At 28.4% G+C, this 16,097-nt stretch overlaps 1 protein-coding gene across 1 annotated transcript in view; it reads left to right on the top strand.

Annotated features, from left to right (window-relative positions):
* LOC129956861 (probable nuclear hormone receptor HR3) overlaps nt 1-7,622 on the top strand; it is an 88,386-nt gene extending 80,764 nt beyond the window's left edge. Inside the window, exon 10 of the mRNA XM_056068815.1 lies at nt 206-7,622. Coding sequence (XP_055924790.1) covers nt 206-468 — 263 coding nt within the window. The 3' untranslated portion in view covers nt 469-7,622. The remainder of the gene's footprint in view (nt 1-205) is intronic.
* Nucleotides 7,623-16,097: the final 8,475 nt, after the last annotated feature.

The following is a 16,097-nucleotide window of genomic DNA, read 5'->3' as shown; positions in this document are numbered from 1 at the left end:
GATTTCTTTTTAAAATTTCATTTCATTGCTCAATAGAAAATTTTAAAAAATATAGCATGATATACAGAATAATTGACCTAATAAAATAAATACAGAAATGAAAACAATTTTTTAAATTCAATGAGCAATATTTAAATGTTAAGAAATTCAATTTATCTTATTTATTTGGTTTTTCCATTTCCTAATTGAATTATTTTTTCTTCAGACCGTCTTGGACTTAAAAATATCTCAGATGTCCAGACTCTCTACCAGGCTATTCTCAAGGCCTTAAAGTATGAACTTGAGCAAACCCACAAACTTCCATACAAAGGCGATGTTCGAGTGTTTGACGTCTTGATGGCCAAGTTGGCGGATTTGAGGGACTTGAGCATGCTTCACATGGAGACGCTGGCAAAGTTCAGAATGTCTGCACCACATCTCGAATTCCCAGCACTCCACAAAGAGTTGTTTTCCATCGAGAGCGCTTGATCATCTTCCTCCTTGAAAGATCATCCATCGACTCATCAGTTTTTGCAGTGCCAGAATTTAAAGTATTAACGGTGGCCTATTGAATTCTCATTCATTAACACGCTGCTTTTTCCACGAGAAAATCTATGATTTTCATTTGGAGGTGAAAGATTTTAGTTTGACATGTTGTACAGGGTGAGGAAAATTGAAAGTGTACAATTTTCTCTTTTAAATCTAGAACTGTTTGTAGTTGTTTAGTGCAGGAAATGTCAGAAAAAGGCAAATCGATAAATAAATATGCAAATATTTCCATGTGTATTGAATAAATAATTTATTATTAATGAAAATAAGTAATAGCATCTTTTTATTATTGCAGAATTTTTTAAAAAATATATAAGATTAAAAAAATAATATTTTTTCTTGAAAATAAAATTAAAAAAATCGGTTATTAAAAATGAAATTCCATCTCTGCTAGTAAATTCTCAGTATTGTTGAAATGCAATTGATAGTTTATTAAAATGTATGAAAAGTATATTTCTTCTGAAACCTGTTGTAATAGAATGACTGTTATTAATGTGTAATCTATAATATTTTAGTAAAAAAATATTCATAGTCATTGAGTTGGATATATTTCAAATTGTTGCCATTTTCAATGCTGTATAGTTAAAAAAAAATCCTATTTATGTACATAACCTATAGTACAAAAAAATGACAAACCAAGACATTCTTTATTGGTCATGTTGTATTATTATTAAGATGATTAGAAATAACTTAATGACAGGAGCTTGTTTAGATTCATTCTGAGGATTAATATTTCAAAAATTAATGTGATTTGTTACATTTGTCTGGTTTTTTGTGCTGAAAACTATCGACAGTTTTGAATTTCAGCAATTCCTCACCCTGTATTAAGGTGCTCGTGTTGGATAAATTATATTAGATATCTAATATATATTGTTATTGTTATTCAAAATGCTGGATTGTAAAAAAAGAGAGAAAATATAAATTGTTCATTAACTATATATATATTGATGCATTTTTTGTGGATTTATTTATAGACATTTTGTGAAAGAAAGATTTCAAGTGTACAACTCCATTACTTGTCAACTTGAGTTTGACCGGTGAACTATGGTATAAAATGCCAATTGGCTCCTATAGGGGAGTCATTGTATAGCTCTATAGAGGCAGTATTGTTCATTCCTTTAGAAACTCTCTGCATCTTTGAACATCACCTTCTCCATTAAAAAAAAAAGTATCTGCAAGAAAAGATTTAGAAGGAGCAATAAATGTGATACAAAGTGAAGTGAAAGTTACGAGGCTCTAAGCCGAAAAACATTGTTGAAAATAGCTTATGGTGTAGGTTTATTGTGAATGGACTACTAAGATATTTTGTACAAAATATATAAGAGTTATTATTAATAGAAATGCCAGGGATTTATATTTCTGAAGCAATTATTTGTTACAAGATGAATTTTATTAACACTGTGTGTGTGAACGAAGAGATTTTTCCTTACTGCCAATTTTGTGCTTGTGTTTTTAGTTGGTGATCGGTAGTTTTTATATAGTAAAATACGTTTTGGCTCACTTATTTATATTGCACATTTAGTGTTTTTAATGTTTCTTTTGTGTAGCATGAAGAAAAAAACTTTGTGTTGTGGGACGTTGCCTTTTCGAGAGCAAACTTGGCGATCAGTAAAAACAATATTTTTTAGCTCTCTAGCGGTGTACAAATTATTTTTATTATGAATTATTAATATTTAGCATGTACAGAGCATTTTTCGTCTTGGGTTTGAACTGTTTCCTATTTTAATCATATTCTATTACATTCATCTTGCATATTTTTTTATAAAGCATACTACATACATGCAAACTGAAGACATTTTTTTTTTTTTTCTTTTTTGCCTGCTGAGAATGCATATGTTTGCAATTCCTGGTACTTAACTTCATATTGTAAATAATAACATAATGAAAGATATGATGAATTTATTATATGAAACACTAAAGAAGTTCAGAATTATATCCATTTATGTGTGTGAAATGTGCAATATTTCAAAGGAAAACAGACAAAATGTACCTACTGAATATAACTCAGGTTTAAAATAAATTATGTGGGTTATTAAAGCAATCAACTTGTCTAAAATCTGATTTATAAAAATCAATTATGTAATATATTTACATATTTTGTAAATTTTAGTTTGAATATTGTTTAATTTTTATTTAATGTCTTGCATAATTAATTTAAAGATCGTATGTATAGCTAAACATGCTTTAACTGATAAATATTGTTGTTGCTCACATTATTATAAATGTTGAGGATGACGTAAGATATTTTTACAAAATTATCTTCTTGAAGGTTTAAACTTTTGGGGGGAGGGGGATTTACTTGCCTTTTAAATTTGTGTCCCAAAATAAATAATTATTGATTGCACATTTGCTTTTTAAATAAATTTCTCAGTTTTAGGAAGTAGATATTGAATTTTTAAATTTTCTGGAGAGCATACTAATAACTCACATAAATAGAATTTTAAACTTGTCTCACAGTAGATCATGTGAATTATTAGATATTGTTTAACTTTTCTGCTCTTGGAAATTTGTCACATTTTTAATGAAAATATGTTATTTTCACTATTTATTTTTCAGTATATGTTTTTTTGCTAACTTCTTAATGCCTTTTTTACAAAAAAAAAAAAAAAATGTAATGCTGGGATGTGATTATGTCAATAAAAATTGTTAGAAACAATTTTTTTTTTTTTTTTCCATATGACTTTATCACTGCCACCATGTTAGAAACGAGTTCATATTTGTTTCATAAATTAATATATATAAGCATTAATTTTTTTCGTGCATGACTGATTCTTATATGTGAATGTGTGCTGAATGATCGTCGGAGCTTAGTTAAATTGTTTCATGGTCACAAGGGTAGTTTAATTTTATTTTTAAAAACTTGCTATTTTATTCAACAATTTGTAACTTATATGTAATCTGTTTCTCTATTTTGTTGTTTTATATAGTAAAAAAAAGAAATTGCTTGTTAAATAAAAACTTTATGACAGTGTCTTCCTGAAAGGATATGAATTGTAATTCTAGTTATTTGTTGTAAATGCATGAACATTGTATGAGAGAAAAAATATTGTTGTAACTGAAATTATATATATATATATATGCGAGTTATATTAATACTGATATGTAATGTCATAAAAGTGTTTTTAGAGTTTTTTTTTAAGTTATTTGTTTAAATCATTTCTAAGATACAGCAAAGTATTAAAAATCTGGATTCATTACATTACTTATCTGCTATCTGCCATTATCTACCTAATAATAAATTTGGTTTTTAAAAAATTGTAATAAATTGAATATAAGGGATTTAATGAAAAATGTTATATCTTTAAGATATTTGCAGATTTTATTAAAATTTAAATTCTATATGGTGGCTTTTTGGCTGCCTTGATATTGGACATGGGTTTTCTGTTGATTTACATCTGGAATTTATTCTTTGATCTTAAAGAATTGTGGGAGTTAGGAGAGTAGGATGCTAGTTTATCTATTATTCTCTACATCTGGCCAAAGTTACAAATTTTTCAGTAATTTCCTATGGCTGCAAAATTTATATGGATGTACCAAATTAAAAAAAAAAAATTAATAAATGCCTACTGTGTAACTTTTAGATTATGAATACAATATATATAGTTGTTTCTCAAATGTAATTTGCAGGTTATTATTGGATTTTTGATATGAAGATCCTGATCTTTGTTGCAATTAATCCAAATTATCAATGCTTTGCTGTGTTATAGAATATCAGATATTAAAATGATGGAAGAATGTTTAGATGTGCTTGGATCGTGTGAATATGGTATTTATTAATAAAGGTATTAAATTATTTATATATTTTAAAATCTGATTTATCAAGTTTTTTTTTAAGCAATGCATTTTTTTTCATCATTTCAATGAAGAATATATGTAGTTGTACTAGTTTTACAGTGAAGGCCTTAAATATATATTATTAGCTGCAAAGATTTTATGTTGAAATCTACTTTATTGTGCCCCTTGATCTGCTTTATCACCAATATTGCTTCTATAATAATGAAGCAGAGCAATTTTTCTAGCAGGTCTTCAATGACTGGTTCACTACATAACTTGACTTAGTACCCATGTTGCTTTTTGGCATTGGAAACTTAGGCATCATTTGCGATATGAAGGGACACACTAATTAGATTTCAGCCATATTTAATAATGTCAAAGTATTAAGTATAGTATTTTCAGTGACTTTTTTAAATGCGCTATCTAGCAAATATTTCAAGAATAAAGTTAGTGTATTGTAAAAAATAAATTATATATAGAAAATAGACTATAATTTTATGATGAGTTTTCTCATAGTTCATGAGAGAGAATTTTGTTTTAAACTATTCACTGTGTGCCTAATATAATTTGCACTAATGTTTATGAACTTAGCATGGAATTTAAATTTTATTCTATACAAAATTAGCAAAGTTGTCTTAAAGTTATATAATGAATAAATATATTATTTATTGAGAATAGTTGTAGATGCTAATGCATGTAGATATGTTTACATGTTAATAAAATGGTACTTTTCGATAGCTTGATAGCAGCCACATATGTTTGCCAAGTACAGCAACCTTGTATGGTGAAACATACACATTTGCATCAAAAGTGACATTTTACGCCAACATTTATACTTGGTGGCAGCTACTGTCAACCTATTGGAATAGTACCAATAAAAGTTTTATAAACTATTTGTTACTGGCATAAGTTATAGGATTGTTCAGGAGTAGGTTAGACTTAAGACCACAGTACAGTGTTCAAGTTGAATTTTTGGAGCAATAACTTGCCAAGTTTGGTATTAGATTTTTACAGTCAAAACCTAATGGTTGGTAACAGGACAGGACTGTGTTCTTGAGTCTCATTCTAGAATATTGTAACAAAACTGTTCATTTTATTGGAAGCATTTAATATGCAATAAAGAGAGAAATTATATGTTATTTGTTATATGATACACTATAGTTGTAATACTTAATTTATGAACCTCATTTTGTTTTACTAATTTCTCAATGACAAGAATTGAATTTATGGCAAGACTAAGCTTTTTTCATTTCAATTTTTAAAAAAAACACACATTTCTAATATTTTAGCTGCTTTTTGCATTTTAAGAATAAAAGTGTATGGTTTGAAATTATCTACCAATTATTAAAACACAACTTAAAAAGAAATGGTAAATTTTGAGTGCATACAGTTGAAAATAAATGCATTTAAATTTGAAATGAATGAAAAATTTGGAGAATATACTTATAATTATTTGGGGGGGGATCTGATTAATTTGCTAAATTACTTTATTGTACTGAATTCTCCTTTTGCATTACATTTTGAAAAATCACATGGAATTCATTTACTTTTATTGATATATATAGACTTGTTTGAAGATGTTATTACAAAAAAATAGTGTGTGTTGATAAATTATGAATTCCTATTGTTAACGAGATATTAAAAGCTATTAAATAATGTTATGAACATTTAAAAAGTATACCTCTTAAACTTTTAGAAGTGATATTTTTATAAATTTTGTCTCATGATTTTTTTATGTCTTGAAAAGCCATACATATATTTATTTCAGTTGTAGTATTATGTCTGATAAAAATATCCCGTTATTGTTTAAGCATTTAAAATTGTTGAATATGTACAAAAAAAATATATGTAAGATGGCACAAATGCTTATAAACATTAATTGTGACTTTAATGGGTGCTGAATCATTTTTTTTCTGTATGTTTACTCCCTTGTATATGTCTTTTTACTTGAGAAGCCTCATATGATAGACACAGTTTCATTAATATCTTTTATAGTAATTAGAACATTTAATTTGTTCTACTCAAAAAAAAAAGTTATGTTTGTATTAAGACAAATGTGTAAATGTTTCAATATATTATTTTGATGTACAATATTTTTTACTCTTCATCATTGTTGGTGTATGTACAGATGCGTTTTGTTCTCTTTCGTGGTGTATTGGAGTTCTGTAATATTTTTGACCATGGAAGATGTTTCTGCTATTTTAGAATATTACAGACGAAAAAAAGCAAAGCTATATATTATATATTTACACGTCTAAATATTGGGCCCATGGATGGTACACACCCTTTACCTTGGGTTTATGTATATCGTAATGAGGCTATGGTTAACTCAGCTGTAAAAAATGTTCTTAGTTTTTTAATTTATTTTAAATTGTATTTATTGCTACTTTGATGCTTCGTTAGTAAGATGAGTTTGGAAGATGTATTTATAGTTTCGAAATATTAATAAGCTACTAGATTAGAGATAATGGGAAAAAATGTATTATTCAATTTCAAATCTATGCTTAAAAATTTTTTACAATTTATTCGAATGTATTATTTATATTAATGCAAAATACTACAGGATTTCTTTCAGTTGTTAAGTTTGTAAAACATTATTGCAGATTAAATAAATGAAAGTTTTAATTTGGATATAGAAATTAAATGAATTACTTTCACTCTTTATTTTTCTGGTTGAAAAAAAATATTTTCATTTATTTAAACCAAAATATTTTAATTTCATTTAAAATGATAAAATATTTGTGTTTTTTTTTAATTGCAGGAAATTTCAATTCCATTTGCATATTAAATTGCAGTGTGTAGTGCAAATTTTAATTCATTTTTTTATGCAAAATCATTTTGTTTAAAAATAAAACTTTTACAGACTTGTTATAAAACTGGCTGTTTTGAACCAATAAACTTACAAAAATTATATAAAAAGAGATGCTAATCCTCATGCAAAATTATCATATAAAGGCATAAACTAAAAGTTGTTTCTAATCAATAGAGTTTATTTTATTATGAACCCAACATTTTATCTATTTATATCATTAATTATGCTTGGAGCTAGCGAATCATAGCTTAAAGTCGTTTAGGTGAAAAGTTTTTTTTCTTCTCCAATTCATTTTGTTACAACAAATTCAAAAGAAAGATACTGGCGAAGTAAAGAGTTAATGTGAATTATTTTGCAGCCTGAGTTAACCATCGCCTGCAAGAAAAGGGTCCTACAAGTGGCTGTTTCAGTCGAACCCTTCTCTAGAGATCATAGATATTGTTTAGCCTTGCAATCTTTTAATACTGTTGATGACAAACAATAAAAGATACTCTTATCTTTCTTCTCATTCATTGTATTGTCTGCATTTTTTATTTATTTCAATTATGAAAACATCCTCGCTTAACCCTTTTAACACTGTCAAAAAAACTGAACTAGTACTATGCCTCTAAAGTCAATTTTTTTGGTGCGTCGTGACAAGATTTTGAATGTATATGTATCTTTCCACAATTTGAAAAAACATGACGGGGACATAAAATTTTCTTATAACCAAGTGGTAATAATAACATAAAGTGTACACTTATAAGCGAATCGTGTCGTGTGGCAGGAAATAAGAAACGAAATTTCTTTTCATCAAACAGATTATTTGTATTAAAAAAAAATACCACGACTCTTTGCTTGATATATATGTCATTTTGCCTATTGTTCTAATTTCCAGCTTAGATTTAAATCGTATTTCTATTTAGAACACACTTACCTAGTCAAAAACTCTTTTCAGTTCAGTTCAATTTCAGTTGGCATTCATTTCGAAGCTGAACGTAGTATATTACGCACTTTTAAATGTGCCGAATAGTGTCTGGCTTTGTGGCAAGCTACAATTTTTTACTCACATCCATATATGTCACATACAATATAAAAGAAATTACTGGAAAATGGGAATTTCTTCTGGCTTTCTAAATAAATACTTTTTAGAACTGTAATGATTTATTTTTACAAACTTTCTGATCGGAATTATTTCTGTATATGATTAATACATAAGAAAGGTTATATTTTCTGTTTATGATTAATACATAACAAAGGTTACTTTTTCTGTTTATATTTAATACATAACAAAGGTTATATTTTTTAAAAAGGCAATTGCCATTTTTTAATTTAATGTTTATTATTCTTTGATTTTTGTATATCCCGAATTACTAGCGAGTCCTAAATTTCATAAAATTAATATGTTGTAATTACGACTATTTTAATATTGTCTATAATTAGAAACAGAAATAATTTGAGCCATCGAAACATTACTATATGTCACATTTAGTATAATTTTTTTAAATCAGAAATGTATTTTGCAGTCTTTTTCTATCCTTATAAAAAAGAACAATTTCAGTGATTCATAAATATTGATTGGCGATTAGGTAGTTAATTTTTATATTTATTAAAGGGAGGGATTTGATTATAAAAAATTAAAAACAAAAAAATCAACGCAAGAGGTACCATTCCTATGATAAAAATTAAGTAATAATAATTTACCATAAAAATACCACAATTTTTTCGCACACAAAAGAAAACTATATAATTTCTGTGTAAAATGATGAGTCATTTTATAAATGGGCTTATTCGAAAATTTCTTTCATAGAAATTAATATTTTTAGCATGTACCCGATTTCAACTAGAGAATTCTTAAACAATGTCGGTACAAGTTTCCCTCAGTTTAATACCGGAATTGATGTTGGTGTATAATTCCTTCCAAGACAGAGGCGCTGCGATCGCTTAGAAATCCCAGAGAGTGCTCGATTCCGTATTGAACTTTATTACATTACCTCACCGGAGTTCGCGGTAATTTCGTTCTCCATCCCCACAGCAACAAATTATTCCTTTTCTGTCGAAATTAGCTTTTTTTTTTTCAAAAGCTTTAATGAATCTATTGAAGACTTAGTGTGGACGAAAGTCAATTTCATACTACGGTATTTACTTTTTATAAAAAAAATTTTTTTTAATAATAGTAGTAGATAATAAAATGCAGAAATGGTGGAGTCATTTTCGATTAGTGATCAAATATTTGCAGTATTTCGTTTTTGGTATTTTGCTTCATCGCTTACAAAGAAGATCTTAATATATGAAATCGAACCTCATTACTTTTTAAACCGGTTTATTTAAACAAAATATGTCATAAATAGAATCGTCTCATTGCACATGATAAATACAGGCAGTACAAAGCAAATTAAATTAAGAGTGCATACATACGCATAGTTTTTAGTTTTGGGAATCTGCTATTCGTTTGCACAAAGTTTTATTATTAAAATGTGGTTTTTAAAATGCGAATCAATAATGCTAAAGATGAGTCCTAATTTTTATAAAATTAATCTGCTGGAATTGTAACTATTTTAACATTGTCTATTATTGTAAATGAAAATAACTTGAGGCGTCTAAATATTACTTTACGTCACTTTTAATATAATTTTTGGATCGAAAATGTATTTTGTTGTTATTTCCCATCCACATGAAAACAAATAATTTCAACGATTTCATAACTATTGATTGGTGATTAAGTAGTTAATTTATAAACTTATTAAATATATTTAAAGAAATTATTTATAATTCTTAAATAGTTCTAAAAGGACTGCCTCTGGATAGAAAACAGATTAAAAAAACAGGATGAAACTGAAAAGCTATAATTTAAAGTAGAAAGAATTTCCAAATGAAAATTGCAAAGAAATACCTCAACGTTCAATGTTTCTTCTTGATAGCAAGAACACAAAAAACTTCAAAAAAGCAAGTCTATAATTTTAACCATTTTTTTTTTATTTCACGGTGTTAAAAATGGAACCAAATAAATTAAATTGATCAAATGGAAAAGATTAATTGCAACATTTGCTTCAACTTCACAGGCTACATTACATGCACCTATTGCAGACGTAAATATATATATATATATATATATATATATATATATATATATATATATATATATATACACAACACAATTAAGGAAGCAAAGCAATTGACAGCTATCAAAGATTGGAGGCGTAAGTTACATATTTGTATTTCTCCAGATGGCGCTGTTGAGTATTGCTTTACATCTCAATATGTTACTTGTGTGGCAAGCAACCGAATGGAGAAAAATGGAAGGCGCCGGAGTATCCTATTCCAAAATGAAATTACTTTGAATATGTACATCATTTAAGTAAATAAATAATTGGAAAGGTAAATTATAATTCCATATCAACTGGATAAAATATGCAACAGTATATACCAGAAACAGAAACCATGAATCCTGCCTGCCGATTTGCCCAGCAGAGATTTGTAACGACCAGCGCCATCTATCGGAATTACGAAGGAATTCAACTTCCTATTTTAATTTGGATAAAGGAATATAGAGGGAGCGAGAAAAGATATGGGTTCCGGAATTTTGATACTAAAATTTATAGCAACTGAATTCTGCATACTTTGTATAATTCCAACACTACGCCTCATGATTATGTATGAAAAATATATCTTTATTAATTCCTTACATGAAATTAATCCCACGCTGTTATCTTTTGAACAATCTACTGAATAGTGTTGATTGCACCATTTATTTGTGTAAAAAAGAAGCTTTGTTCTTTTTAGAGGCATTTACATAATATTATATATAGAGAAAAAAAACCGTCGTGGTACTATCTATTGTTGACAATCTTGCAATGCATTTGAGATATCATCATCTGGGCTATGACTCTTTTGGCAGATTTTTAATTATAAAAGTGCGTAACGAATAAAATGTGGACACCATCGGACAATTGAGTTAATATTTTTCTAACACTCATCACGACATCCACTTGAAACTTTCTTTCAGAACACAAAAAGCGGAAGATAGAAGGCTTGTAAGATGACAATCAAGATTTTTATTTTTCTTAACATTTTCTGTTGTTATCAAATGTTCTAAAGTGCTGTAGATGCTTTACTGTTTATCAGAAAATTGAACCGATGCTGTACACCTTGTGGTTTAAAGATTGCCGGTTTCTCTCTGAGGACGGTCTAATACAATTGCCGTATATATGCGGCCTAAACTCAGTTCTTCAAGCACCTCACGCTTTTAGTATAAATTTAAGCGAGATTGGTTATTTTATTTGAGGAGAATTGCGGATATTTATTTTAGTGGTAGGATAAACATAACTTATTGCAGATTCTTTCAACCCTTGCAATGGCTTACATGTTCATTTATTGCATAATTCTTCATTTCTTTAACTGTATTTCATGTATAAAACGTCCGCAGCATTCTTTCCCTAGTTTTTTTTTTTTTAGATGACGGAAAATACTGATACATGAAATACAGTATCCCCATATAGAATATTTTGGTTTCCCCTGTTTTTAAGTCTTTTTAATATTCCAACCATTTTAGCGTTCCCATTCACCTCGCTGGTTTTGAAAAATTAATACATAGAGAAAAAAAAATGGAAATAACATAAAAAGTCTAAGCAAAAAATAAAAACAAACATAGAATAAATAATATTAATATGCAAAAAGTATAACATTATACTTATAGGCATTGGTTCAATTTCTTGAAACCAAGTATTGAGATCACTGTATCATATTCCTTAGAATTTCGGAAAAAATATCGATTTATAATATATTGTCAATTAAAAATAAACGTATAATATATAGAATTACAGTTATTGGTTTGAAATTTTTAATCTAGTAACATTTAATCATATAATGTAAAAACATATAATCAGATCTGCAAAAAAAATTCTGTGTAATTAGAGCAATCTGGAGTGAGGAAAGAACCAATTTATTGAATTGTTCGCTGAACAACGCCCAAGCGAAAAATCGCCAAATAATGTTGAATTCCGTCAAATTCGCATTTGGTTCACAATCCGTTAGCCGGGCGCAAGCAAAAAATTGCCAAATAATATAGAATTCCGCCGCATTTCTTACGCCAAATTTGCGTTTGGTTCACAATTGGCGACATTTGCGCCCTGGTAACGAAAAAATACCTATATACTTTTCCATTGTCCGGATCCTTTGTCCTAGTCCTTTGAAATTCTCCGAGAATTCAACCAAAAGTTAGAAAAAAATTTCAATCTGATATATATTTTTTTCTTTACTAAAACCAATTCAGAAAATTGAATTTTTCATTGATTTAAAGTAGAAATAATAATAAAAATGAAGATATGAGAAAAAACACAAGAGAAATGAATTTCTATATTTCGCATCGTGCATTTCAATCTGATGTCAGCTAGAGTCAAAACACAATTCCAAGTTTTATTTCTCAGTGCAAGAAGAAATTTCAGATAAGGACATTTTGCATATATTCTTTATAAGTAAATAAAGCATAATATTTGCATCTTACAAGGGTTTTTATATTCCTAAATTTCCGAATAAAATTTAATTGAATTACTGCTTTTTAAATTATACATAAGACACGCATTACTAATTTGACTGCAACAGAAGTATGCAAATGCTAAAAGATGCTACAAAGATCTTTTAAATTCTTCAGAAATTAAATTAATTTTAGTACAAATTATCAAAACAAACTTTTGAATAGCCGTACCTAACATATATATTAAGAACGATGATTTTGGTATTGCTTGGATTTATTTCAAAATGTTTTTTGGAACTCTACATAAAATCATTTGTAATAATAGATACAAAAAGTACTGGAGAGAAAAAGCTAACCTGCATTGAAAAGAAGACAAATGATATTTATACTTGCTTGCACATGCCTTTTTTTAGCTAGTCAGAGCTAGAAAAAAGTCTTACCCACAATACTTCAAGACGATGTTGAAAAGACTCTTTCTGAAGACGGAACTGGATTATAATGAATTTGGCGATGTCCATATCACGTAAAAATTATTGTTGAAACTTGTAATAATACTGATATTCTTATAACAATATTATGAATTCTTTAAAACAATCAACATGTGTTTAAATAATGAAAAGAACACTGTTAGGAAACGCAGCTTTCATTAAATTTGGAACATTAAGAATTCATAGGTAACAATATTAACTTCTATTCTTGAGTTTTTTAAAAAAATATTTAACAATGCTTTATATTGTTTAAAGTTTAAACTATTTTTTCACTTATTTTTGGAAATACATTTAATCGTGACACTTAATTTTATAAATTTGAAGTTATTTCTTAATTCAAACTTGCTATCAAACACAAAAATTTTAAAATATTTATAGCACACGGATGGGGAGCCGCTAAATAAAGCTCGTTTCTTCTGGAATCAAAATCATACATTTGGTGCAACAATAAAAACGGTTTTTTTCTCCTCCGTTAAGTTCAGTGAAAACAAATCAAACCAAATCCCGTAGGGATGAGATAGAGTAATAATTTAGGAATAAATGACGTTTATTTTTTGGCGGAACGTACTTATTTTGTATTTTTAACATCTCCAAAAACAATATGCATTTTGGAATTTTGTGTAAATGCTGTTATGCCTGTCATTCTAGTCATTGTGGTTGCCGATCAGAGATGGAAATGGCCAATTTTAGTATTTGAGAGTCCTTTCGGAGATGATAATGCTGTAGCAGATTAAAAAATGTTCTGCAGCACTTGATTTGAGCTTTAGTTTTTCCCCTATGAATTTGAAATTCACATTTTCGATTCAGTACTGTTTTTATTTTTATTTTATATGGAAATACAATGTTAGCGAGAAAGGAGAGAAATATTCATTATAGAGTAATATTTCTAAAATTTATATCTGTTTAAAACTTCAGATGTGTATATAAAATATTTTAAACATTTATTTCTTTTTTTAAATTTGAAATATTCATCTGAAATGTATTATTCTATTTTTTTCCGAAAGTACACGGCCAGATTCATTCATAAATTTTGGATTTTGCACTTGAAACCTATTCTACATTTTATTAAAGATAATGAAATTTCAGAAAATTTGCTTTCAGTTTTTCACGAAGCGCGATAAAATATTTCCGTATCTTCTGCCCGAACGCCTCAGTGGCGATAAGTACATTGTTTTCTTGTAACACGTCCTTCCTGATTGTGGTTAAAGCTTCTTGGCATGCATTTTTAAATTGGAGTGCTTAAGTAACTCGATGTTACATATCCCGGAAAGTGAATAGAACGCAGCTGACCTATTGTTATCCTCCACGTTCCCCGGAACTCAAACCCTTGGATTTCTTCTTCTGGGGCGACATGAAATCGCTTGTTCATCAGATGCCTTTGGATACAGTGGAAAGTCTCGTAGCACGTATTGTTGTCTCTGTTGGTGAAATCGCAAGAACACAGGGAAAGTTTGAACGCGTCCAGACGTTCTTTAAACGTCGATGTCGGCTGTGCAGTGACCTTCGCAACCGCAACATCGAGCAATTTTTTATAAAATTTTTTCATCGTTTCCTCTCTGACGTTAAAATGCATCTGCTGTAATTGAATGCTGTATCTGTATTGCGGTTTTTAATAAACAAATGTCGTTTGCGGCCTTATCTTTGTCGGAAATTTTTATCTCCTTGATGCCTATTATCATTCCTTTGAACTTTTCGGCAGGATTCGGCAACACCATCTGCAAACATCGGTAGCGATCTTGCTAACGATCAGCAAACGCCAATCCGTGTTTTCTAGTGCCCATTTCAATTTTTATAGAATATCATAAAAGTTCTTCATTTTTCACACTACGTGATTTTATCGAATTAAAAAGTATAAAATTCCTTAAATTTTCATGTTTTATTTTATTTTTCTGCACGTTTTAATAATTTTTCGGATAATTCATTTTTACTAATATTACGACTTCCTGGATAATATGTGTTCTCTTGATTGATGAAATGAGAATACAACAAGCACTAAACTTATGTTGATTCTTTAGATAGTTTTTCAGCTGCTACAAATAATTTTAAGCAAAAAACCATCATTTGCAAGTGAAAGATTTATTTTTATAGAACTTGGAATTGTGACAATTTAAAACAAATTATCTTGATCACTAAAATCACTTTCAGCTTCATTCAAAAGTCTCTGGAAGGTCAGTAAGTTGGATGATATTTCGAGGACCAAGTTTTAGAGCCGTCTGCTAAGCGTTGTATAATACTGAACTCTAAAAGAGAAGTGTGGTGTCATAGGCGCCGTGCAAATAAATAGCTGAGATATTTAAAATAGCATACGCTGAAAAAGTGCACGTGTAGTGAAGGTCAGGAAGCTACAGGGGCAATCCATTCGATTGAGCTAAAAATAGAATAGTCGTGACCAAAAGCTAATCTTTAGCGGTTTGAGATACTGCACTCCCCAGTGAAGGATTAACCATAAACATCTTTTGAAAACCAATTTAAAAAGCTGAATTTTTCATTGATTTAAGGTAACAAGTTTCACTAACCGAAGCTTATCAAAAAGAAGGAAAAAAAAAAAAAGGAACAAAAAAAACAGAAGAAATAAATTTAAATATCTGGCATCGTGCAATGTATTTATTTAAATCTAACTTCAGTTAGGAACAAACAGAAATCCAAATTTTATTCCTCAGTGATTAATTAAGATTTAATTAAATTTGGAACATTAAGGATCCATAAGTAACAATATTAACTTCTGTTGTTGCGGTTTTTTTTTTTTTTTTTTTAATATTAAACAACGTTTTATATACTTCAAACTATTTTTTTTCGCTTTTTTTTTAGAAATACAGTTAATTGTAACTTAATTTTAAAAATCTCAAGTTATTTTTTAATCAAAACTTGTCATCAAACACAAAAAGTTTAAAAGATTTATAGTACACGAATGAGCAGCCGTTAGATAAAGCTCGTTTCTTCTGGAATCAAATCAAACACCTGATGCAAGAAAAAGAAGGGTATTTTTTTTCCAACATTAAATTCAGTGAAAACAAATCGATTCAAATCCTGTATGGATGAGGTA

Source organism: Argiope bruennichi, chromosome 11 (genome assembly GCF_947563725.1).
Source record: "Argiope bruennichi chromosome 11, qqArgBrue1.1, whole genome shotgun sequence".
Taxonomy (NCBI): domain Eukaryota; kingdom Metazoa; phylum Arthropoda; class Arachnida; order Araneae; family Araneidae; genus Argiope; species Argiope bruennichi.
The sequence above is the reverse complement of the archived record's forward strand: the minus strand, read 5'-3'. Positions and strand labels throughout refer to the sequence as shown.